This window comes from Culex quinquefasciatus, chromosome 2, assembly GCF_015732765.1.
Source record: "Culex quinquefasciatus strain JHB chromosome 2, VPISU_Cqui_1.0_pri_paternal, whole genome shotgun sequence".
Taxonomy (NCBI): Eukaryota; Metazoa; Arthropoda; class Insecta; order Diptera; family Culicidae; genus Culex; species Culex quinquefasciatus.
This window is the reverse complement of record NC_051862.1, coordinates 207,054,589-207,080,820: the sequence shown is the minus strand read 5'-3', so window position 1 is coordinate 207,080,820 and position 26,232 is coordinate 207,054,589. Positions and strand designations below refer to the sequence as shown.

The following is a 26,232-nucleotide window of genomic DNA, read 5'->3' as shown; positions in this document are numbered from 1 at the left end:
CGATTTTCAAAGTTGCAAAGAGATAATTGTAGCAAATTCTCTCAGTTTTTCAAAAATGTTTTTTCAGGATTGCTTGTCTTGCAAGTAGTATCGTCAAATGCAAAAAAAAAAGAATAAAAGTTAAAACTGTATACCTAAGCTATAACTTCAAAACAGTACATTTTGCCAAAAAAAAAAAACATTTTTTTTTCTAAAATTCATACCTTCTAAACCAGATTTTCCATCATTACGAACTATGGCTCAGAAGATGTATTTTTTAGTCCCTTTAAAATTTAATTTTCAACTGATTAAAATTTAAATGCAAAAATCGTTTTTTTTCTTGTTCCTATTTATTTCCAAAAAAATCTAATTATAACCCAAATGATACAGAATTTAATACATTTACATACCCATTTTGGGGAAAATCAATGAAGCAAAATGTCTTCGTTTATTTGCATTGAAATTTCACAAAAATTCAATATATTTTAAAACTGATTCAATCAAGTCTTAAAACGATTATAAACGTAGGAAAATGGGTTTAATTTTTTTTTGTTAAAAACAGGTTTCTTTCCATAGAAATGTTGAAGTTTCTTTAAAAAAAATGCATTTTCTTGCATGCACTAATTTTAAACATGATTGAATCAGTTTAAAAATGTTATGATTTTTTGTACAATTTCAAAAAATAGTAAAGCGAAAATTTTGATTTTTATTTGTTAAACTAATGATCGCAAAACAACTGTACTGGTTCATAATACATTTTACAACACTTTTTTCATTGTAACCATGGGTTTAAATTTTTTCACCTTATTTTTCTTTACTTGGTTGGTTTTATTCTATGATATATTTTAAAGACGATGTATCTATGTATGTGTTTAAGTTATGAAAAACAATTTTCAATGTTTGTGATATCCTTGAAAGAATAATAAAACAACCGCCTTACATTTTACATTCCTTTATTGTCACTAAACGCTAAGAGCACAAATAAATAAAATAAATTTATTTCTATTTAGGATTCACTAGCTTTGAAGAATTCAAACGTCCGCGCGACGCTCCTCGAAAATTCACGTTCACGTCTATTTCTCTCGTCGTCCGAATAACCGTCCGATCCACCAGCATTGTCACCGCTGGGACGCGATCCCCCAACAGCTGGCAGCACTGTCACGCGGTCGGTGACGGTTGCCAGGTGAAGAATCGCCTCCGCCGACGGCGGTGTTATGTTACGGCGTTCAACGGCGTCGTTGGTGGTGGGCTCGTCGGAAGAAGTCAACTTTGTGGCCACAAAAGATGTCAGTATTTTCATTGCTGCTGTATTCACCGAAAGGTTTCCAGGGTTCCGGGTCAGGTCCGTTGGTCGTTGCCGGGGGTCATTTTGGCGAGCTGTTGGCGGGCACTTTTTAGGCCAGGGCCTCGTCGACCGAGCGCTGAACGCCGGACGCAACTTGTCCGTCCAGTCCGACGAGGAATCGCTGCAGGTCGACGTTTTGGGCAAAGTCGATGTTTTCGAGCTTGTTGACTAGCGGGATGATGCCGGAATCGACGACGGTTTCGTACGGGGACAGGAACGCGATACGGCTACCAATCTGGATTCCCTCCTCGTAGAAGGGCAGATTTCCCTGGGGCCTTGCCAGCACGGCAGCGAACAACGCAAACAGACAGAACAGGATCTTCATTTTGCGACTGAAAATTACAGAACAAGAAAATGAAGTCCACTTAGTCAACTCGAACCAAAAACTTAATCCACTTGGTCACGCCGTACGGCTTGCTCACCTCTGTCTTCTAAGGAATCTTAAACGATAGAACATCGATATTTGGCGCGTCGCCAGCTTTTATATCGCGTCCAAATTTTGGAGCCAAAATTGGAGAGTTCGCCCAAACACCACGCCCCACAGTTCCTTTCCCCGGAACCAGTCCCGGACGCCGAAAATCCAATAAAATGCCAAATACAGCAACCAAAACCACGCAAAAAAAAAAAAATAAATAAACGCGAGAAAATCCACCAAAAACACACAGCAGAAAAAAACCCCAATCTTAATACCTGAGAGGAAAAAAGTAGTCTAACACCTCACCCCAACACAACGGCCACCCGTTTAGGGGTCCTCGATTTCTCAGGAGGAGTCCACTGGCTGGAATTCAAGCTGTTTTTTGTTGCTGCTGCCTTGGTAAAATCTCTAAAAGCTTAGCTAAAATCATCTTTCTTGTTCAAAATATTTGCATGTTTTGGGTTGGAGTCAAACTCGAAAGGTGCATCTTCAGGGTTTTGATGCAGTTTTTGGGGTGATTTGCATTTTTAGATTAACGTATAATAAATTGGTTGGCTTGGCTATCCTCAGCAATAAACTGATGTCATTTTTATGGTATGAAGTATAACAACATGGTTTTTCCAGTGCAACTTTGTGATATTGGAAAAAATGGCTGTTAGTATATACAACAACATATTTTTATTTTATTTTATAATTGGTACTTTTTAGCAAATTTACAAATATCCGAAAGATGCACAAAGTGACGTTAGAAGAGGCTTTCTGTTGAAACATGGATAACAACCAAAAAAACTAACTTAATCCACCTATGTGGTTGGTGCCTTCCTCACTCTTTTCCAACAATGGGTGATATGTGATATGATGGGTTTGGACACAAATTTCGTCTGATTTCGTTAAGTTTCGGAATACAAAAAAACACACATATCACTCAAGGTCTTTCGATTACCTTACCAACGATGGGTCAAATGATGGATCCGGACATTGTTAACATACATTTAAGTGAGATCCGGCTACAAAAAAAGTACATAAATATCACTTAATTGGTCAGAACTCGAAACAGGGTTGCCAGATCTTCAATGTTTTAGACTCGTTGGAAAGGTCTTTCGATTACCTAACCAACGATGGGTCGGATGATGGATCCGGACATTGTTTACATACATTTAAGTGAGATACGACTACAAAAAAGTACATAATTATCACTTAAATGGATATAACTCGAGACAGGGTTGCCAGATTATCAATGTTTTAGACTCGATGGAAAGGTCTTTCAATTACCTAACTAACGATGTATAACATGATGATGTTTGGTTCAGTTTACTGCCATTTATTCAACTTTCGAAAATATGCGAAAACACATTTTTATACATAACTTTTCAACTACTTATCGAAACTTCAAACAATTGAATAGCACCGTATGGGACCCTAAACCAAGTCGAATGCAACTGGTTTGGTCAAAATTGGTTCAGCCAGTGCTGAGAAAACTGCGTGACATTATTGGTCACATACACACACACATACACACACACATACACACACACACACACACACATTTGTTCAGTTTTCGATTCTGAGTCGATATGCATACATCAAGGTGGGTTTTCGAGCTTTAAATAACAATTTCAATTTTAGAGCAGGATTATAGACTTACCTCAGTGAGGAAGGCAAAACAGTGTGTGTTGATAGTCAGTTCACAAAAAGCTATCATCAACAAAATGAATCCCTATCATTGTTATTCCATGGGTTCTTCTGCAAAATTTACAGAAAAAAATCTTTTGAAAACAAGCATGGTCAAAATCATCACTTTTTTAAAAATATATACTTACATTTCTGAAAACAAATTTAGCTAATATTCAAAAATATTTTTTTAAGCAAGCCCAAATATGCTCAAACAAATACAAGTTGCAAAATTATGATTTGCAACAAGAGTGGCACATTAAAGATCTGATGTGTTGGAAAAATCGATGCCCTTGTGCTCTTTTGTTCTAAGCATGCTGAGATTCCTACCTAGTTAGCATAAGAGAGCACAAAGGCATCGAAAAACGACGATTACTAAATCGTTTGTGGTGAATCGTTTATTTCCCCGCTTTGTTTCATAAGCTCACAACAGTGTCGAATAGTATGACTTTTCAATAGAAGTACTGGAAAGTTAATCTTATTAGTGAGCAATTCTCTGAGATTTCGGTCGTTCGATTTTTTCTGTATTTTTTAATCCGGCTGAAACTTGTTTGGTGCCTTGGGTATGCCCAAAGAAGCCATTTTGCATCATTAGTTTGTTAATTTAATTTTCCATACAAATTTGGCAGCCGTCCATACAAATATTATATGTGAAAATTCAAAAATCTGTATCTTTTGAAGGATTTTTTTGATCGATTTGGTGTCTTCGGCAAAGTTGTAGGTATGGATATGGACTACACTGAAAAAAATGATACACGTTAAAAAAAATTGGTGATTTTTAATTTCACTTTTTGTTACTAAAACCGATTTGCAAAAAAAAACTATTTTTATTTTTTTTCATTTTTTGATATGTTTTAGAGGACATCAAATGCAAACTTTTCAGAAATTACACGGCTGCCAAATGTGTATGGAAAATTTTATGGACAAACTAATGATGCAAAATGGCTTCTTTGGGCATACCAAAGGCTTCAAAAAAGTTTCAGCCGGATTAAAAAATACAAAAATTGCTGCTCTAGTGCTTTAATGATTCTTCAGCACTATTATTTTTGGTGATGAATGTTGGTCTATAGAATGTCAATCGTTTTTAGTTCATTTTATTTTTATTTCCAGCTAAATTTGGAAGTTTTTTGAAAATCATATTTTTCTTCGGCTCTTGATTTTTGGGTCAATTTTTAAAATAAAAATTATTTCAAATATGTTTCATTAGTATCATATTATTTTTTATAATCATAAAATTCTATAAAACTCAAATAATTATTGCTCTTAAAATATTTCTTTTATCGATGAATGAATGAATCAAATACTTTTTATTTTACTTCACCAAAAATTACAGAATCGAAAAGTAATACTTTTCGTTACAAAAGCTATAAAGTTCTACTTTCCAGCACTGAAATCGGTTCTATAGAGTAGGACTTTGCATCATAATTTTGATTTGAACGATGAATTTACAAAACACATAAAATTGTAGTTTATGCAACAAGTTGCCAAAAGAAGATTTTTTCAGCAAATGTCGTACATTTATCCGACGAGGTTCACCGAGTTGGATAAATACGACGAGTGCTGATAAAATCTAGTTTTGCAACGAGTTACATACAATATTTTTGCAATTCTGAAAAAAACACCCTTTGAGAGAAATTATAAGTCAAATGTTCATGTATTTTGTCAATAAATCAATCAAAACAAAAATATGTTGAAAAGTATTACTTTTCGAACAAATGCTGAAAAGTTCAACTTTTCAGCACTCATTTCAGTGCTGAAAAGTAGAACGTTTCAGCATTTATTTTGAAAACTGTTACCTTTCGATACTGTTATTTTGGTTGCAGAAAAGTAGGTCATTTCATCGCTCAAAAATGACAGGAAAAGTAAAAAGTTTCAAGACGGAATTGCATAAAAAATCCTTTTAAGGCAAGAGTCGGAAAAAATATTTGCAACTATTTGAAAAACTTTATTTTTTCATCACACATCACGTACGACTCGTGTTTTATTTTTATTTTTATAGAGTTTTTCAACCGAAGACTGGTTCAACTCTAGAGAAGGAGTACGATCAAGAATATGACTCGTGTTGAAAAAATCTTCTTTTTGCAACTTGTGGCATATGTTTGATAAATTTTCAATCTTTAAAAAAATATATTGGAGAAATAAGTTCTCTCCGCTCCGTTCTTACAGTTCATTGAAGAATGCTTTGAAACAGAAAAAAGAGTTAACAGATAAAAGCAAAAAAACCATAATTTTCAAATAAATGAAAATATGTTGAAAAGTGACTTAAAAATATAAAATACACCTAAAGGCAAAATAAAGTGATTCAAGTTTGTACTGTAAAAACTGCTGAACACTTTCACGTCTGAATTGAATTAAATACAGATCACTTTGAGAATGATCAATTTCTTTTGAAAATGTTACCTACCGTCAAAAACGGGGTGACTTTGATAGCCGGGTTGACTTTGATAGGTTGCGATTTTTCCGCAAAATGAAGAGTACAGTTAAAATACGCACGGAATGGTTTAGAACCATATTGACCGTGGTAGAGAAGTGTTCAAAGCACATCAAAAATAAAAAGTTTAAAAAGTTAGTTAACTATTGTTAAGAAAACGTTAAGGAATGACATTATTTCACAACTTTTCAAAGTGTCATGATTTTCTCAATGAACACGATTTTGAATCGAAAAACGGAATGCATTTTTGGATTCTTTGGACAATTTTCCACTAGGAGAAAGTTAAATAAGTTTGTAAATAATAAATAATATGTAATAACATTTTATGGTAGGGACATAAATTTTTTTTAGATATTTTTCAAACTCATAAAAAGCATTTAATATTTTCAAATGTTGATAATAAAAGCCACTCATTCTGTACTTCCGCAATTAACCTTGGCAGATTGAACACCAATAAATAGCAGAGTTTTAGAAAACGAATACCTTATGACATTTTCATAAGATATACGATCTTCAACATAAAACAAAAATCGATAAAGTTATCATTACTAGCATCATCTCCGCGTGATTCGAGCCGCTACCTTGTAGTCCGATTCGTTGTTTGAGCCATTAAAAACGTCAACGCTTCCCGCAGAACAATCAAGTTAAAGTTTTGTTTTGTGGTCGTCAGAAAAAAAGACATCTCGTAAAACACCTGACCCTCTGACTGTGCCAAGGGGCTAACTGTATTTCAAACCCCTTCGCCAGACCATCATTTTGAAGATGTGCATTTGGGGTTTTTTTTTATCACCTGACCTGATGCATCATCGTAGATAGTCTGGGAGAACGGTCCAAAGAATAATGGTCTCCTTGATATTTAAGCTCAAAAACTGTGAATATGTTAAGCCCAATGTCGTCCACACGTTCACCGGCTAATGGGTGTGGAAAAAGGCACTTTGCGATGCATATGAATATTTTCAAATCTTCTTTTTTTGTTGGTGCCTCAAATTGACTTCTACACTTTGGTTTTGTCTTTAGTGTTCAGCAGCTTCCAAACAACCTCAAAACTGGTTCCTCCGCCAGAAGAGAGCATCGTCGGCTAGAACTAAACAGTTTGGAGAAGTTTCCTAAAAAAACTCGTTTTGGTTTATTCAAAGCAGAAAAATATATCACCTATGTTAATAACCCCCAAAGCGTCGCCTCAAAGCAATACGATGCTTCAAACTCTCCAAAAAATTAGCTTAAAATAATTTTCGTTCCCGGTAAACATCCCAAGCTCCCATCTGTGTCCCAAACTCTTTCAAATGACCACCGCGAAAAACCAGTTTGATGGCCAGTCTGGGATTGGTCAATTTGCATATGTGCCGAAGATGCATCCCTGCCAAGATTTTTTATGCTCGCCTTTTTTGGTTTGAAAATGTGTTGTTTTTTCCAACTTTTAATGTTAGAAGCCAACGGGCTCAACCTGGGGCCTTGACCATAGCGTCCAAAGACCCTGCCAAACAAGATTTTTGGAGTTTTTATTTTATTTTAAATAGAGCTGATGAGCTGATCATTAGCGATTTTAGACGGTTGGAGCCTGTGTTCCGCGTTGAAAGATTCGTTTTGTGTTGTGACAAAAAATGTGTTTGAAAAATAGGTTTTGACAAATGGTTGGATTTTTGGTGTTTTATGATTTGTTGATAAAAATGTTGATTTTTTTTAATACAACTGTTTTAATTCATTATATGATTAATTTTTTAATCCGGCTGAAACTCTTTTGGTAACTTGAGCAAAGTTTTAGGTATGGTTAAAGACTATACTGAAAAAATGATACACGGTAAAAAACATTGTGGTGATTTTTTATTTCCCTTTTTGTCACAAAAAATTGATTTGCTAAAAACACAATTTGATTTTTTTAAATTTCTGATATATTTTAGGGGACATCAAATGCCAACTTTTCAGAAATTTTCAGAACGAGCAAAAAATTTTAGACCGAATTACAAGTTCTAGCCACTTTTATGTAACTTTTTTGGTTCATTTTTTTAAATTAGTGCCCATGTTTGCCAAATTTTGCAAAAAAATGTTTTTGAAAAGCTGAGAAAATTCTCTTTTTTACTTTGTTGATACAACCCTTAGTTGCTGAGATATTTTCATGTAAAGATTTAAAAAAAGGAAAATTTATGTTTTCTAAGTCTTATGCAAAAGACCCACCATTTTCTAATGTCGATATCTCAGCAACTAATGGTCCGATTTTCAATGTTAAAATATGAAACATTCGTGAAATTTTCCGATATTTTCGAAAACAATATTTTATTTTTTTTAAAGTCAAGACTAACATTTCAAAAGGGCTTAATATTGAATTTTTGGCTCTTTTGAAATGTAAGTCTTGATTTAAAAAATTAAAAATATTTTTTTCTGAAAGATCAAAAAAAATTGCCAAATTTGTATGGAAAATCATATGGACAAACTAATGATGCAAAATGGCTTCTTTTGACATACCGAAGGCACCAAAAAAAGTTTCAGCCAGATTAAAAAATACAAAAAAAAGTCGAGTGACCGAAATCTCATAGAATTTCTCTATAGCATTTTGATTAATTTATTTTCATGAACAAAGTTGCAAAAAAACTAGATTACAAGAATACTTTTTCTTGGTGTTAAAAACTATATAAATATATAAAAGCTAGGATAAATATGTTTGATCTTTGCGAAAATGTTGCTTTTTTATTGCGAAAAGTTAAAAAATTGCCTAGACAATTATTACATAAAACTTTAGAGATTGGTCCTCTGGCTGCTAAGATATAGCCACAAAAAGAAAAAAAAAATTTTTTGTTATCACTCAAATACCACTCGACGTGACTACAGCATCTAATATAATTTCTAGATTAAATGTTCAAAACAACCTATCCATCATGGGTTTTCTTTGCAGAGAGGAAAATCTAATCTAGATTTGATTTATTTCTCTTACTAATAAGATTTTTAAAAATATATATTTTTTGTCTTTATGATAAATAATATCGAAATTTGTTTTTCAAGTGTAACATTTGAAAAAAATTTAAATGAATATTTAAATAAAATTTTAAAATTCAAATCAGTTACATAATCGTAAAATGAAGGTCACAAATCGATGCCTCCGTGCTCTCTTGTACTAAGCTTGCTGGTTTTCCTATCTAGTTAGCATAAGAGAGCACAGAGGCATCGAAATGTTGGTAATAATACAAAGTCAAAATAACTTGAAAATGTAATAAAATGCGTAATTTTTTAGCAACATTTACGTTTTAGAACAAAAAGGGACAGTTTAAAAGAATATTGGCTGAAACAAAACTCAATCGCATTAGATTAGTGAATTAAACCAATTTTTCTTAAACTTTGTAGAGTTGTTTTGGAGTTAATAGAGAATGTGTTGCTGAGAAAACTTTTTTTTTCATTCCAAAATGCGAATTTGGATTTTTCATTGTTTTATAATTTGCAAATGTCGAAAAAACTCCAATGAGGCTCATTACTATAATTGGGCAAGGTTCATAAGATATGATAATTAATACGACGTGTCATACCACTAAATCCCAACACTAATTTATTCAACTACACTGATTTACATAATACCTGCCAATTTTCCCTCGTAAACCAGATTAGTACATGTCATAATTTGGGATTCATCGCAAACCAACCCAATCCCCTTCCTTTAGCAGACCTGTCTACAGGTTTGTGACGCGAACACAACAAAAAGCATCGACTTTTCGCATGTCACGTTTGTCGCATCGTTAAAAACAAGCTAAATACCACCTCTTGAGCCAATACTCCAACTTTCACCCACGGCCATCAATACCTCCCTCCACCCTAGCCTAACCTTAAAAGACCAACAACAAAACCAAGTGACACTATACAAAACCTGTGTCACACGTGTCAGTGTGTGTGAGTGGGGTTTATTTACGAACAAAGTGCGAACTACTTAAAATTTCAAACGACTTTTACATGCATAATTTTCCGCCACGATCGGTTGTTTTCGGGGGGATGTCCGTCGACTACGAGCGCAATATGCAAATCAGATGCGTCTCCTTAACGAGGCGTCCGATCGAATCCGAAAGGTAGCGGCGGATGGCCTCGGAAGTGTTGGCTTTGAGAGACGTTGTTGTAGAGGTTATGTTGTGTTGGTCGCCGATTAGATAATATCGGCCGCGACTTTGGTTTAGGAACCGCGGTTTCTCCGACATTTCCGATGACATTTTGGGGACTTGTGTGTTTCCTCAATAGATTGGAAGTCAACAGTAGCAATTTTCAGAGATCATGAAAGATTAAGAAACATAACCTTAAATAATATTGGCGAGCACTTTAATTCGATCCGTCAAAATCAGAGTGATCTCAAAACATTTGGAATTAAACAAAACATACCAGAAGACATGGGAACTTCAACACTCGATCATAAATTGAACTTCCTATCACGATCCGGCTAACGAATCGTCGATCGGTTTCGCGGGTCGAGCATTTCACTTTCCATCGAGTCACGACTCCGCGCCATATGCCCGATTGCAAATGTGGCAGACCGCGACTACCCCATCTTCAACTAAAACGAGCCTCCACCTCCGCAGCACATACACATTTGTCGTACGTTATCTAACCGTTGATCAATGAAATATCCGTTCATTGGATCGATGTTTCTGCCTTGGAATGGTTTGTATTGAAATTGTCGAAGAAAATTGATGGCATCGAAGAGATTCTCTTTGAAAAATCAACATGAAAGGAGAATCTATAAAATAAGGCAATTTATTGGTGACAATTGCAGAAACATAAATGGTTGTCTTTTCTTCATGCTTTCCACAATTCGAAATCGTAAAGTTGAAGGCTTTATGGTGGGTATCGTCAGGAAGCATTTCTATATGATCACTTGAATACGTGAAACGGGTTTGATGAATAAAAGCTTGAATGAAACTTTATGTTGCATACATAAAGGCGAAAAACTTGTTTGCTCTAGAGTGGTGCATTTTCAGGTCATTAACACTTTCTGAAATAGAAATTAAATTTCCTAATTTTGCTAATTTCGCGAATTATCAAGACATATTTACAATTTATTTTTGTGTTAACAATCGTATGAGTGATTTTACGAACTTTCGCTTTTCTTTTTCCTAAACTTGGGAATTTAAAAACTGATATTACATCAGCAGGGAAACGTTAGCAGGGAAAATTTTAGTTCTCGTATTGGCCACCAGGTGGCGTCATTGAAATCCAATTTCCCTGTTCACTTCACATCGTCAGCAGGGAAAAAAATTGTGAAGACAGCAGGGAAAGTGAAATTTCCCTGCTAACGTAAACAGGATTTTTTAAAATTATAATTGTTATCGTAAATGCAATCTTTTCAACAATATATTTGCTTTGATGTATTTAAATTAGTTTTTTAGTAGCTTTAATATCGAATGTATATTTTTCATGCTAAATAGCGTAACAGTTACTGAGCCAGAAATAAACTTAAATTTCAGACGAAGCTAGTGTAAAATTAAATACACACTCTTAATTTATTTTTTAAATAGTTCTACATAGCTTGCATAAAAAAAAACAAAAAGCTGTGACAAAAAACTGTGAAGTTAGCAAGGAAAATGCTCATCACAATAATAAGCTACGCCTGATAGAATTCACTGCTGAACACTTGAAGAACAGGAATGATTTGAAAATATTTTACACCAACATATTTGAGTACCTTTGTATACAAGTTTGATTGTAAATTTAAAATTAAATTATTATTTTGGTTTGAAAACGCCGATTTTTGTGATCCATGACTATGACTTTAAAATTTTCTTCTGGCTCAGTATCTGATACGTTAGCAGGGAAAATATTTGTTCAGATTCGAAGGCATTGAAATACGTAAAAAAAATTAATTTAAATACATCAAAGCAAATATATTGTTGAAAAGATTGCATTTACGATAAAAAATATAGTTTAAAAAATCCTGTTTACGTTAGCAGGGAAATTTCTTTTTTTTTCCCTGCTGTCTTCACATTTTTTTTCCCTGCTGACGATATGAAGTGAGCAGGGAAATTGGATTTCAATGACGCCATCTGGTGGCCAATACGAGAACTAAAATTTTCCCTGCTAACGTTTTCCTGCTCAAGTAACATCAGTATTTAAAATCGTGTCAATTTATGGTAAATGTAGTTCAATTGGTTAGAGATTGAAATTTATTAAAAAATTTGTTCTTAAATATCTGGTTGCAATTCGAATACATTTGAAGTATTTTCCAAATTAAGATCCAAATTAAGGCATGAAAAGAATATGGAAGGAAGATTTTTTAATAACATTTTACAAACTCTATGAGTGAATCTAACATTGCTTTTGTACAACTATGATAAAATTTAACACTGTGAAGTTTCTGCTCACTTTTGTAGAATATTAATTTTCATCTGAAATTTTATAACTTCTGGAGTAAATTTTCAAAACAAACTATCAGTCATAGGTTTTCTATGCAGATAGGACAACGTAAATTTGTTTTCAGCAACTAATTGAACTAGGCTCTATATTGACGTAATATTTTTGTCAGATTCTCATTTTCAAATATAATAGGCCAATGCATTTTTTTCTCAAGTTCAAGTTTAGGCTTATTGATTTTTCGTGCTCAAAAAATGTATAATTTCATAACACCAAGTTTCACGGAAATCTCACGGAACGTGAAAGATTTTAATATAATCTCTAAAATGTTATGTTAAAATTACTTAAGACAATTTTTATAATTCATGTTATCTTATGTTATGTTTTTAATTGTTTTTTTTTTTTTTAATTTTCTTAGATGATTCCTCTAAATCACTCCTATTCTTTCTCTGTTAAACTAAACTTATTATTGAAATCATAATCAAACAAGATTTAACAAGTCCTGTAATTTGAATTTTCTTTTCAAAGCTTTAATATATTATCTTCAGCAAAATGTTTATAATTTTATCCATAAAGCTCAAAACAAAAATAACTCAAAAACTTAAATATTCTGAAAAGGTCTGATTTTAGTGATGTAAAATAAAATTATGAGGCCAAATGCATTTAACTTTGAATTCACAAAATTTAAGTCTTTGATTTTATTTAATTCTACCTTTAACATAAAATGTTATTCAAATTGTCATTTTGTGGATAAAAATATTTTAATATAAAAAAATGAATGAATGAATTTTGTCAGTTTTCGAAGAAAAGCTGATCGAGGGTTCCAATGATTTTTTAACCCCTTCTATCAGTTTACTTCAATTATTTCAATCTAAATCCTGGTTAGTTCTTTTAACGACGAATAACCAAGAAAAGCTTCAATCTTCCTACCTAGTTTTTTCATCGCTTTTCAAATGAAAAATAATTTAATTTGCATAGAAAAGCTTTGAGGAAGAAACATTTGTAAAATGTTGTTATTTCTAAGCATTAGTTCGAAAATAAAATCAAATTTCACGGGATTTCACGGAAATTCCCAAAATCTACGAGTTTTACGCCATTTCTTTTGCGGAAATCGTGAAAATACACTAACCCTAATCATTTGCTTTGAATAAGTTAACTCACTCCTTGATGTTCTAACAACATTCAAACCAAGAAAAAATATTATGATTGTTTGTTACAGGAAATATCCTTGCTTTTACTTTCATCAATCGTTCGTTCATCTATCATTAGTAACAGAGCAGTTCTCTACGGCATCGGTCTTTTTTCTTTAATTTTAATTTTTGTATTTTTTATTCCGGCTGAAACTTTTTTGGTGCCTTCGGTATGCCCAAAGACGCCATTTTGCATCATTAGTTCGTTCATATAATTTTCCATACAAATTTGGCAGCTGTCCATACAAAAATGATATGTGAAAATGCAAAAATCTGTATCTTTTGAAGGAATTTTTTGATCGATTTGGTGTCTTAGGCAAAGTTGTAGGTATGGATATGGACTAAACTGAAAAAAAATAATATACAGTAAAAAAAATTGATGATTTTTAATTTTATTTGTTGTCACTAAAACTAGATTTGCAAAAAAAACACTATTTTTATTTTTTGATATGTTTTAAAGGACATCAAATGCCAACTTTTCAGTAATTTCCAGGATGGGCAAAAATTCTAGGACCGAGTTATAATTTTTTGAATCAATACAGAATTTTTCAAAAAATCGAAATATTGGTCGCAAAATTTTTTCAACTTGAGTTTTCGATGTAAAATTGAATTTGCACTCAAAAAGTTTTTTAGTGAATTTTTGATAAAGTGTACCAGTTTTTCATTTTTTAAATTAGTGCCCATGTTTGCCCACCTTTGCATTTTTTTGAAAAGCTTAGGAAATTCTCTATATTTTGCTTCATTGAACTTTGTTGATACTACCCTTAGTTGCTGAGATATTGCCATGCAAAGGTTCAAAAACAGGAAAATTGATGTTTTCTAAGTCTCACCCAAACAACCCACCATTTTCTAATGTCGATATTTCAGCAACTAATGGTCCGATTTAAAATGTTAAAATATGAAACATTCGTAAAGTTTTCCGATCCTTTCGAAAAAAATATTTTCAAAAATTTAAAATCAAGAATTGACCAAAGTTTGGTGTCGATTGGACCATACCTCTATTTTTGACACCGCCCTCTTTTTGACTATTTTTTCAAAAAGCTTTTTTTTGCTGATAAATTTGCAATTATTATACCAAAAGACTTTTTTCTATTCACATTTGATAGGAAATTGTCCAAGGAATTCGAAAAAAAGTTATCCCTTAATAGCCTCCCTTTTAGTAAATTTTTGTTTTAAACGTGATTTAGACCTATTTCCCATTTTTATTATGTTTTTATTTTTACTCCATATTGTTCCCCGGGAAATTTTACACGAAAATCAATAATAACACCAAAGTAATCCAAACCATTACCGAGAAATAGCCCACCAAAGATGAAAACTCAAGGCCTACTTCTAGGGGTTAGCCATTCAATGCTTTGGCACATAGGGAGGTGGCGTTACGTGGTGCTGCCATCTGGTTTTTGTATGTGCAAAAGTGGATCAGTGCTGAGTCATCGTCTAAAATTGACGACGTCCTATCGAGCCCAGCAAAATGAAGTCGATAAAATAGCCGGTTTCGTAGGAGGAAAAGTGAAAAACGTGGTCTAAAAATGGCAACGCCATCCCCCTATGGCGAGAGCAGTTTTGATTGGGAAAAGTTTTTTTTATCTTAGAAGGGTTTTGGATTATTCTGAGGTTATTATTGATTCAGATATAAAATTTCTTTCTAAGTTTCAAGCAAAACAAAGTAAAAGGGCCCAATGTGAGTTTGTAAACAAAGAGTCCATCTTGCTCACGTCAGTGGATGTTTACATTAGAAGTGAGCAGGATAGACTCTTTGTTTACTAACTCACATTGGCCCATTTACATTGTTTTGCTTGGTTTGGGCAAAATCGGTGAAGGTCGAGTCCAAAAGTGTACTCCAGGTCCAAAGGTTAAAAAGTTGCTGGTGATCAAATTCAGTGTAATTTTTTTCTAGTTTTATTTTTTCTTATTACGGATGTGATATCCAATCGTTTGCAAATTAAACAATTCCAAACCAGTTTTATTGTAATTTATTTATTTTTACACCTGTAATTGCAATCAACCGCCCTTCTTCCGGCAAGGACGTCCTCTCCACATAATCTCCTTCCTTTTCTTTTCTTGCGAAGATCACACATCCTCACACCGCACCGAGGGCCAGCAAAACAGTACTGAATAGTTCCAATAGTATTCGCATCGGATTTTTTATTTTAAATTAAAAATAAAAGATGAATGATTAATTAACTTTCCTTATATTAAGTTACAAGTATGACTCTTTCAATTGATTTCATCCTAACAATGCTACGTACTAGAGGGGGAGGGGGTCACTTAGACTAATGAAATAATTGCAGTATCTAATAGGTTCTAAACAGTAAAACACATAATCGAGAAAGGAATGCCTAAGGGGTTTCCACATTGTTTGGGCGGGGGGAGGCGTAACTGAATCGCGAATGAATGTAGGTTTTGCAGCGATCATAAATAATCAATAAATAATGATTTTCTTGTTTGTTTTTTGTTTCACCTCTTTCAATTATATTTCTATAACAGTCTTAAACTTAAGCTACGATTTGCTCTTTCTATTCAAGTTAAAGGATCATCTGCTTATCAGAAAGAGAGTTTGTGTGTTTCTGGGTGTGGATGGTGGTAGTGCAAATTAGTTTGAGCTTCTAAACTTAATAAATGTCTTTCTCTTCTTGCATTTACAGCATTAGTTTATTTCTCGCCTTCGTGTGTAGGTCCATTTTTGCTCCTTGTAGTTTAGTAAATTGAGAATATATGTAGCTATCACATGCCTCTGTGTTAAAATTCGACAATTGATAAGGATAAAATTTTGGTTTGTTGCTTCTCTTGCGAGCAAGTCGAAATTTATAAATAACTTACAACAACGACTAACGCCTTCGAGCTGCGCTTTTCGAAATACAGAGAGATGGTGATTTAAGGAAAAATTCTTGTGCCATGTTTTCTTTTAATGGATGTTTCCGTGCGCTTTGATACATTTTTGATTAATTTCCGTCTCCTGTCTCTAACTCAAGTCTTGGCCGGTCACAACTAGAGTCCAGATTGACTAGCTACGTGTTGGTCTTGAAAAACAAAACTTGAAAAAGTTGGTGAAAATTGAAACACATTTTCTTACTAAGTGATTGCACTATGTCTGTGGGAGACAGTCCGCCGGTTTTAGCCGAAATTCGATGCACGTTCTTTTGATGATGAACAAAATGGCACTAAAATTATTCGTCTAAAGCGCATTGTTTTGGAGAATCTTCATCTCGTCTCAACACGTGCGACAAGTGGTTGCCCACGTGAATAAGAACAAGATTGAGAGAGAGTGGAATAATAAATAATATTTACTTGCTAATCAAGGAGAAAGAGAGACGTATGCGTTTCTTCTAACAACTGGCACCTAATTCTCGACCTGTCCTGTTTCGATTCCGGTTACAAGTTGGTTGCCATCATTTTAACCTCACTTTATGAATGTAAACATTGCTTCAGCAATCGTCAAACTCCTTCAAAAAAAAGCAAACAAATGGAATGTTTGTATGGATTTTGACATTTGCGGAGGCAATGTCAACGTTCAGAAAGCATAACAACGCCGCATGCAACCAGTTTCCTTCAGAAGTCAAGAATTCCTGTTTAGTTTCGCTAAATACTTGATCAGTAAATTTGTTTAGCTACCTTACATCTCCATCGGCTTTAAAATAGTTCAATTGATTGAATTGTCCTACCCAACGTCGTCTTCCCTCAAACACTCGCAGCCGCCTTCTTCGGCAGCACCTCTTCCGCGGTACTGTTCTCGTTCTCGTCGTACTTGAGGCTCTCAACGTCGTTCTTCGGATTGTGCTTGATGCTGTCCGACTCGGACGACCCACTTTCCGCCGAATCGATGTCGTGCGCCACCTTCGACGGAGCCAGCGTCGTCTCCTCCGGATCTTTCCTGGCCGTGCTCAGCCCACTGCCCTCGGAACCGTCAATGTACTCCTCAGAGTGCATCTTGAGCACGTGCAGCTCGCCAGCTCCGCTGAAATCCTCTTCCGACGACAAAGTGCTGTTGGTTCCGTTGTTCCGTTCCCACTCTGGAACTAGATGAGGCTCACCCGGTGCTCGCAGCTGCGGTTTAGGTTCTTCCTTTAGCCAAGCTGGAGAAACGGTCACTTCGTTGTCCACCTCACTGGAGGCTTCCGTTGTGGTAGTTGTCGATGACGAGGCATTTTTGCGGTACTCCAGCACTTCCGAGAGGATCTTTCCCATAGCTCCGTCCTCCTTGCGTTCGCTCTTCAGATGAGGGTTCTGCTGCTCCACCTCCTCCGCAATGTCCATCAGTGCTGGTTGATCTCGCAGCGGCAAGCTGAAGTCTTCCGGGATGGGCTGGAATCCGGGTTGGATCAGGTCGTGCTCGTCGTCCTCGATGTACGTCTTCCTGTGAGTGGTCATATCGTCGGCTGGTAGATCCTGGGAAGGTATGGTCGGCTCAGACGTTTCCTCACTGATCTCCGACGAACCTCCCGGTCCCTCCGTGTAGTAATGGGTATCGAACACCTCATCTCCAGAAGCTTCCGAGCTGACGGAAGACATATGCATATCCGACAGCGTTGTGCTACCTTCTTCTCCGCTCGAAAGCAATGGATTAACAGTCGTGTGATCCTCTTCCAAGTGTGCAGGCTTCTCCGACGAAGATGCTGAGCTTATCTGAATGAATTCCTCACTACTAGCCAATAGCTGATCCGTCTGGGTATCGTTATGCTCCGCACTTTCCGGTCCCTCCGTAAAGTGTTGTGTCTCAAAAACCTCCTCCGAAGCCAAGTTCTCCGTCGACCCCCCGTGATATACCGTCTCGTAAGCCGCACTGGAATCTGCCTGCGTCGACAACATCTCATTTTCCCCACCCTCAAGCTTCATGTGCTTCGGACTCTCCCGGTTGTCGGGCGTCCGATCCGTATACATCTCCGGATCGTACGAGATGTCATCCTCCCCCCGCTGCAATCCCTCAACCTCTTCCACCTGAATCACCGTTATCGGCTTCTCCTGGTTGTGATCCACTATCACCAGCTTGTCCCCAATCTGAACCACCGCCGGCAGCGGCTTATCCTTCTTGGTCACCTCATCGGAAACATCCTCCGGCGCAGCCGTAGTCGAAACCCCAACCGAAAGCACCCTCACCGTCGTCGTCGTCGTCGTCGACGTACTACTACTCGCTTCCGACGAAGCCTGCAGCTCTTCCGACTCCGGCCCAGCCGTCGAAGACGGCAACAAACTCTCACCCGACTCAGTGACCTCCGACGTCCCATTAACCAACAAATCCTCATCCGTGTGCCTGACGTTCTTCATACCCTCCTCGCCGTCATCCGTGACGTTCATGTCCAAGTGCTCCAAGTTGTTCGCCTCTTCACTGTGCGACGACGCCGCTTCCACCGAAACCGGTCGCATCGCCTCCTCGCGTTCCTGCATGGTGTCGGAGATCTTCGGGCGATTGTCGGTGTAGCGGATCTCTTCCGCTTTGGTGGTTTCTTTGATTTTGATACCCAGCGGGTTGCTGTTGCCCTCGGCGAGCATGGTTCGGGACGTGGAAGGGCCCTCGGTTGATTCGGACGTTGGAGACGCCGTGGAAGTCGTGGGGGTTGTGGTTGTCGTGCTCGTTGAGTCGGCCTTGGCCTGTTCCAGCTCGGTGGCGTCGATTTCCGTTTCCTTCAGCTCGATCAGCTCCTCCTTTGCGCTGGTAGCTTCGGTGATCTTGGAAGTTTCTGGAAGGAACGATCACTTATTATTTGACTGAATACAGGATTATCATCGAATTTGCTAATACCTAGAGGAGGACAGTTATCGTACTCCGGGCAGCATCGACCGGCGATGAACTTTGGCTCACAGTCGTGTCGCTTGTAGCACGTTACCTGACTGCAAGTGATCTCGCCACCTGTAAATGAAATAGGCAAAAGGACATTAATTGTATTTAAAGGGATCTAATAAAATGTTATAATGATGATACAAAATTAAAAATTCATTCGATTCTTAGTTCTAGAAGTTGTGCAAAAATGTGTTCTGTATTCTCATAATCAATCTGAACAAAACTAAAAAAAAAAACAATAAAGTTTTACGTATTTTTTGTGTAATTTAATATTATTTCAATTGAAATGTTTAAAACTGTATGACAAATGATTTGAAGCTTGCATTGCAATTGCAAAATGACGAAAAATCTTAAGTTTATTACATCTTTTCATCTAATGAAATTGGGGACCAATGTTTAAAAATCCATACCGAACAAAAATGTACTTTCAAATTGAACGGGTTTCTTCGCTTGTTCATGAACTCTTTTCATTTAAATCTGCGAAATTTTTCAAATTAAAATTGTTCAAAATACTTCTTTAAGGAAATTGGGTTTTATAGTTGTTGTCTTCATTTGTTTTTTTTTTTGCTGCAAGTTTTAATATTGCAAAAAAAAAAAATATTTGTAATAGACTTTTGTCCAGTCATTTCCTTAGCCTAAAGAATTTTTTTATAAATATTTTTGTTTTGTTCAAATTATAAAAATGTAAAAAACATAATTTTTAAATTTTAAAAAAGTTTGAAAAATATTCACTTCGTATGCAAAAGGAAAAAAAAATCTGTTAGGAAATGTGGTATAGTTTAAGCCTGTTTTAAATTGTTAGATTCGATTTTCTATTCAATACACAGAAAAAATAATGGTAATATTCATCAGGAAATGACAAATTTTGTGTAAAAAAAAATAATTTTTGCCTCTGAAAATGATGAATTTTTATCAGTTTTTGTTGAAAAATCAGGTTCACATTTTTACACATTTTTTAAGTAATATTACATAAAAAGAGGTACTATTAAACCAATCAAATTTTCATCCTTCCAAAATTCAACCATCCCAGGAATTTCCGGAATTTTTCCAAAACCGGGAATTCTCGACAAGAGGATGCTAGGCGTTGATCAACGTAAGCATTTTCAAGGATGCCCTCGAATGACTGGCTGCGATAGGGTTAGATTAGATTAGATTAAACCGGGAATTTTTGAATCCCAGGATTTTTTAAATATTTTGTCTTGGTTTTCCCGCTTGAAAAAAAATAATAATATCAATTTTGGTCTGGAAATTCAGATTTAATCGATAAGAGATTAATAAAAAACATTTTGAAAAAAAATATCATATTTTTTATATTGTCTCAAAAACAGGTATTTGGGGCAAATCAAGACAAATGTAACGAATTAAGACAGTTGTAGATAATTGAGATAATTTTGCATAATGTTTTGATTGTTTAAATGTATTTTGGTTAAAACAGGAACATAATAAAACAAATAGTATCGCTGATTTCTGAATATTTTTTCCGTTTCCCGGGAAAACCCCGGGAGAATTGAACGCCCAAGCTTAAAAGTAAAAATCACTTAATTAAGCAATTGTTTTGGCTATTTAGTTAGTTTCAAAAAAAAAAAAAAAAAAAAATGCAAGAGTTACCGTTTCCTCTGACACTAATTTGCATTTCTCTGAAACAAAAGATAATTTTAATTGTCAAGCCTAATCTTCAAAATTTGTAAGAAAAAAGTATTGTTTTATGCATTAGGCTACTATCAAAAATTGTGAAATATCTATGAATTTATGAAAAAAAATTGTGACATTTTTTTTTGATCTGTGGTTCCAAAATTAAAATAGGGCAAAAACTTGAAACAAAACTTTGCTCAATTTGAAACGAAATACGTTCATTAACCAAAAAAAGTTTTGCTAAGAATATGATTACACAGTGAAAGTTTTGTAAATTTCGTAGGAATTATTTTGTAAGGTGAATATTACCTCTTTAATGATGTAATTTTACCTCAATTTAGACTAAAAAAGTTACATTACACAAGAAATGTGGTAAAATTACACTTTTTTAAAGATAAAATTACTCATTTTTTCTGACATTAAAGATATACTCCTTCCCAGATGTACAATGCTTTTTTTACTGTGTACACTATTTTTTTAATATACATTATTTCTGTTTACTAACCTTGGCAGTAACATACTCTGCATGGCGTATCTGGATCCAGCACTTTTTCTCCGTTTGTGTAGGTCTTGCCATCACGTTGGCATTCTGAAAAGGAAGAACTCATGTTACTAAACAGACTACACAGATAGAGTTGACACTAACTTACCACACTGATAATCCGGACAGCACTCGCCGGTCTTCTGGATCGCCCGACAGCCATGCTTCTTCTGGCAGACTATGCTCGCCCTGGACACTTGCGTTCCGTCGTGCTGGCAGGTATCTAGAAATTTCCACAGATTAGTCTAAATTTGATCAGCAACCAAAATGTGTGTGTGGCCTTACCGATGAAATTGGTGACATTTTGTGCACTCGCGTCTGTGATTTCACCGTAGATGTCCCGCATCATCCGACGCGGCCTGATGACCGGTCCTGCAATCAGAAACAAAAAAAAAAAACACGAAAAGACAAATTAACTCAAAGCTTAGCCGCAAAATCTCCCGGGCGGGAACAATTATTTATGGTTCGCAGCGCAAAAAAAAGGTTAAAAACTGCTGTGCGCGAAATTGGTTCGGTTACAACGGATTACGACATCGCGGCGTTGTCCGTGTCGTCGTCGCGGCCTTTGATCAAAACAAAACCAACCCAAAGTCGTCCAAGATGAAAAATGGACAACATCGTCACCATTCGGAGCGAGAGAGATGATGATGATGTGGTCAACCCCCTAGTGGCTGCGGTGGAGGAGGTGGCATCAGGAAAGAGAAAGTGTTGCAATTTCACGACGATCCGCAATCTGGGCTGATCCGGGCCAGATCTCCGGATGAATACCAATGAAGGACCCCGGCGAAGGCGGATGTGTGGAGGTCAGAATTTTTTTTTTTGGCTTGCACGTGTGTGGTGTTGAAGATCATGATTTTCACGGCGGGATGAGATGTTCATTAAAAACGTATTTCAAGTTAAAATTTTCTAAATTGTTATCACCGCAATGAACTGATTAAGTTCGAGAAAAAGCGGGTATTATTAAACTTCAATGAATCAGAAGTAAATTACGTAATTTACGCATGACTTCAGAGCATGATTATCAGCGAATTTCAAAATTAGGCCCCAGCAACAGCAAGGAAAACCTTTATTCCTAATAGAACAAACCCCAAATTTGGAAGTCTGCTCAGCGCGGATTCGATCCAGACGATCCGCCAGCAAACAGAGATGAGCCACCTCGGATCTTCACCAACCACGTGAGTAATTGCTGAGGTCTTGCCTCATTCGTTGGTGAGGTGAGGTGCGATGGGTGAGTAATTGAAGCAATATAATAGCAAAGGTGCCCAAACATTATCGATTTTATTGGTCGATCAACACGATATTTGTTGTGGTGTTTGTGGTGGTGCTGGTCGAATTGATTTCCGCCTCGTTTTCAACGGCTAATTAGCGAAATGAATTAAGGGGGGAGGCTGATGCTAGCGCAATCGTTGCTGGCGAAACAAGGCTCCGGAGGCAGTCAAGTCTGCGCTCACATGGTGGAAATAATTGAACGTTTTTGGGGTTTTGTAGTTGTGAAGTTGTTTTGTGGATAGGCAGAGATGAGCTAAGATGAGTCAGTGAGTTGGGAGATCGAAATTATAAAATGCTTGGAAATTGACAACTTCGGACTGTGATGAAATGAATTCTAATGTCTGCAAAATTTGAAAACGTTTTCATGTTATAAATTGATTGAGATAAAAAAAAATCCAAAAGATACTTTATGTACTTTAACCTCACTTTTGCTTTCCGGTATAAATATTTTCGGGACTGAAAATGCAAGTCTGTCATATAGGAATTGCCAAAAACCACCAACCGGTGTATTTTCTCAAGGATTGGACTTAGGACAATGGTCAATATTGAAACTTTTATGTAAAATTATCTGGAGAATCGATCCCACTACCTGTTTTTTTTTTAATTTATTTAGACCACTTTTCAAAAAAATAGTTTCAGTAAATGATTTTTGCATTTTTTTAGGAGAGACATACCTTTTTGCATTTTTCGTGAGGGTTTTTGTAACATCTTAGGTTATTTTCTCAAAAATTTTGAACGAAAAAAAATTTGTGACATCATCTTTAAATTCAACTTTCAAACTTAAAAGATGAAAAATCTCATAGAATTGGCGTGTATTTTTCTTTCAGTGTATTTTTTCAAAACGCCCGTCCAATTTCCTACAAGTTTGTCTTAGACCACTTTTTGCTACGATGCAACGGCTTCGAGATACAGTTATTTTAAAATTTCAAAATACAAAAATATTTAAATAACTTGCGTCCTTCTCAAATGTTATTTTCGAGTACAATAGCCTCCATATTCACAAAAATGGCTTATATAGGCGTAGGATAATAAGTCTAAGACGTGCCATTGAAATCGGAGAGGGTCGGGTACTAAAGTACCAGAAAAATTCCTGATTTGAGCTGGAATTGATCTTAAATATTTCAAAATCTGTATCTTTTGAAGGAATTTTCTGATCAGTTTGGTGTCTTCGATTAAGTTGTAGGTTTTGACGAGGAATTTTTTTTCTCGATTTTTTAATAAACCATTTAAAAAAAAATTCTAAAAATCTTCATTTTTAAACTTTGACATTGTTTTTAAGAGGACAAAAACCGCAACTTTTAAGCCTTAAAAGAGTAGTGAAAAAAAAAACCCGCCGGGTAGTGGTTAATTGAAAAAAAAAAATGAAAAATTAAAATTTTTGGGAAAAAACAAGCTTCATTCGATTTTTTTACTCCAGTTTTTAATGTAAAATCAAATTTGCAATCGAAAATGGATTAACTCTGCGGTTTTTTGATAAAGTACATCGTTTTTAAGATATCTTGAAGTCAGTTAAAGTTCATTTCTTACTGAAAATTCAAGTATTTCGTTTGTTTTTAAATAGTAACCATGATTGTCCATTTCAGATTTTTTTTTTATTTCGAAAAGTACCTTCAACTTTTCCGCGGACATCTAACTGATCAGAAAAATCATTCAAAGGATACAGATTTCCGAACCAACGACACAAAATCGCATCTTTAGTAAGTAAGTAAGTAAGTAAGTAAGTAAGTAAGTAAGTAAGTAAGTAAGTAAGTAAGTAAGTAAGTAAGTAAGTAAGTAAGTAAGTAAGTAAGTAAGTAAGTAAGTAAGTAAGTAAGTAAGTAAGTAAGTAAGTAAGTAAGTAAGTAAGTAAGTAAGTAAGTAAGTAAGTAAGTAAGTAAGTAAGTAAGTAAGTAAGTAAGTAAGTAAGTAAGTAAGTAAGTAAGTAAGTAAGTAAGTAAGTAAGTAAGTGTAAGTGAAGTAGTGAGTAAGTGAGTAAGTAAGTAAGTAAGTAAGTAAGTAAGTAAGTAAGTAAGTAAGTAAGTAAGTAAGTAAGTAAGTAAGTAAGTAAGTAAGTAAGTAAGTAAGTAAGTAAGTAAGTAAGTAAGTAAGTAAGTAAGTAAGTAAGTAAGTAAGTAAGTAAGTAAGTAAGTAAGTAATAAAACACTAATTTTTAGCAGCTGTTTTCGTATTTCTTGTTCATCTCTCAAAGATGTAAAATTAAATAAGGGCGTTCATTCGACTATCATTCTCCGCTTTGATTTGTGGGCCATATTGTCGCGTATGACAACCCCAATCATCGATTCCTCGCGCTGATTTACAGCCAACCTTCCACCGAATGCCATCCATCGGACATTCCTACGCAGCTGAATCAGTACAGCTGCGGATGATCATGATCAGTACGCATGTGAGTCTCCTCAAACACTGAACATCCGCAACACAAGCTCAAAGTCACCTTCGCCGGTGGCGCCGTCCCGAGGTTCACCGTCGTGACTGGACGAAAAATTCTTGGAATATCCGCGTGGGTCGCGTACGCGGATATTCTCGCGTAACTTTCCTTGGATATTCGGTTTTGAAGAAATGCTCTGCATTAATTCTCGCCGGCGCGACCTTGCCGGGCCAGGAATCATCAAAACAGTTGACGCGCACACACACGTGCTGCACTTGTCATTCAGCGTTTGAAGAACGTCATGATCGGACTGCGGCGGCGGATGGCCTTAATTATTTGGACACACGTCCAAAATTCGGTTTGACGTAGTTCCATTCTTTCGAGTGCCCCCAGTTCGTCAATCGAAATGTGCTTCCAAAAGTGTTCACTTCCAAGCGACCAGTGTGAGCACTAACATGGTTCTTCGGGGACGAACTACCTGATACCAACGCGAAGTTCACGTGACGAAGATGGATCTGTTTTGCGCTCGAATTTGCACGCACGCAAGCCACGCGACCGAGTATCAGTTGTTTTGATCGGAAAGTTACCCGCTAACGTCTCATTTATGTTTATTAACTTATCCAATTAATGCAAAACAAGCTAAATAAGCGATTAGCGATCTGCTTTTCAACGCGGTTGTTTTGTTTTTGACTTCACTCTCCCTCCCTCTAATGCCGTTGGGGGTAGGCATGTTAAGATGTGTTACACTTTTCAGCACAGAAGTTACTCATCAACAGTTGCGGGTCAACGAAAGTTCACAATAGAAGTTCCGCTCCCAGGCGGGTTGCAGTTTGTAGCTACACGTGAGATGGGAAATGTTTTTCACACTGGGGTTTCACATGCTCCGACAGGTGTTAGCACATTAGCGACAATCAAAAGAAAATGTATTCCAATTGGAAAAAAGTTTGTACAAAAGTGAACAAAAATTTTCAACCAAAATTGTATCGTTGTATCGTTTTAGATTGAAAATTCAGGATTGAATTGTGTTTTAATCTCACAAAAAAAAAAACAATTTAATAGAAAGAAAGTTTTAATAACATTGTACCTTCACTATCTCCCCTTTTCACTGAAATTTATGATAAAAATCGACTATTGGCTCCATATTCTCTGTCACTACACTCTTAAAATATTCTCTGTCACTACACTCTTAAAACTTATTGATAATAGTTCAGTTTGCATTGTTATATGAAAACAGAAAAATATTTAAAACCAATTAATTTAAAAAAAAAACACATACACCCTTTTTTTATTTCATTAAAATAAAATG

At 35.7% G+C, this 26,232-nt stretch overlaps 2 protein-coding genes across 15 annotated transcripts in view; both read right to left on the bottom strand.

Moving 5' to 3' along the window:
* Positions 1–915: 915 nt before the first annotated feature.
* Positions 916–1,803, bottom strand: LOC119767209. The gene is made up of 2 exons (XM_038255261.1): positions 1,747–1,803; positions 916–1,656 (listed from the first exon to the last, which is right to left on the bottom strand). Exons 1-2 carry the CDS (start codon positions 1,779–1,781, stop codon positions 1,374–1,376), a joined length of 318 nt encoding a protein of 105 aa, XP_038111189.1. The 5' UTR covers positions 1,782–1,803; the 3' UTR covers positions 916–1,373.
* Positions 1,804–15,302: 13,499 nt separating this feature from the next.
* LOC6052441 (cell wall protein DAN4) overlaps positions 15,303–26,232 on the bottom strand; it is a 55,148-nt gene continuing 44,218 nt past the window's right edge. For 13 of the 14 annotated variants that reach the window (XM_038253190.1, XM_038253184.1, XM_038253191.1 and 10 more), the window contains exons 4-8: positions 21,578–21,664; positions 21,402–21,515; positions 21,257–21,340; positions 19,081–19,188; positions 17,022–19,018 (exon numbers count right to left, since the gene is read on the bottom strand). In XM_038253190.1, the coding sequence (XP_038109118.1) occupies positions 17,022–19,018; positions 19,081–19,188; positions 21,257–21,340; positions 21,402–21,515; positions 21,578–21,664 (2,390 nt within the window). Of the gene's footprint in view, positions 19,019–19,080; positions 19,189–21,256; positions 21,341–21,401; positions 21,516–21,577; positions 21,665–26,232 lie in introns of all 14 variants that reach the window. The other variant, XM_038253186.1, reaches the window with a different exon arrangement.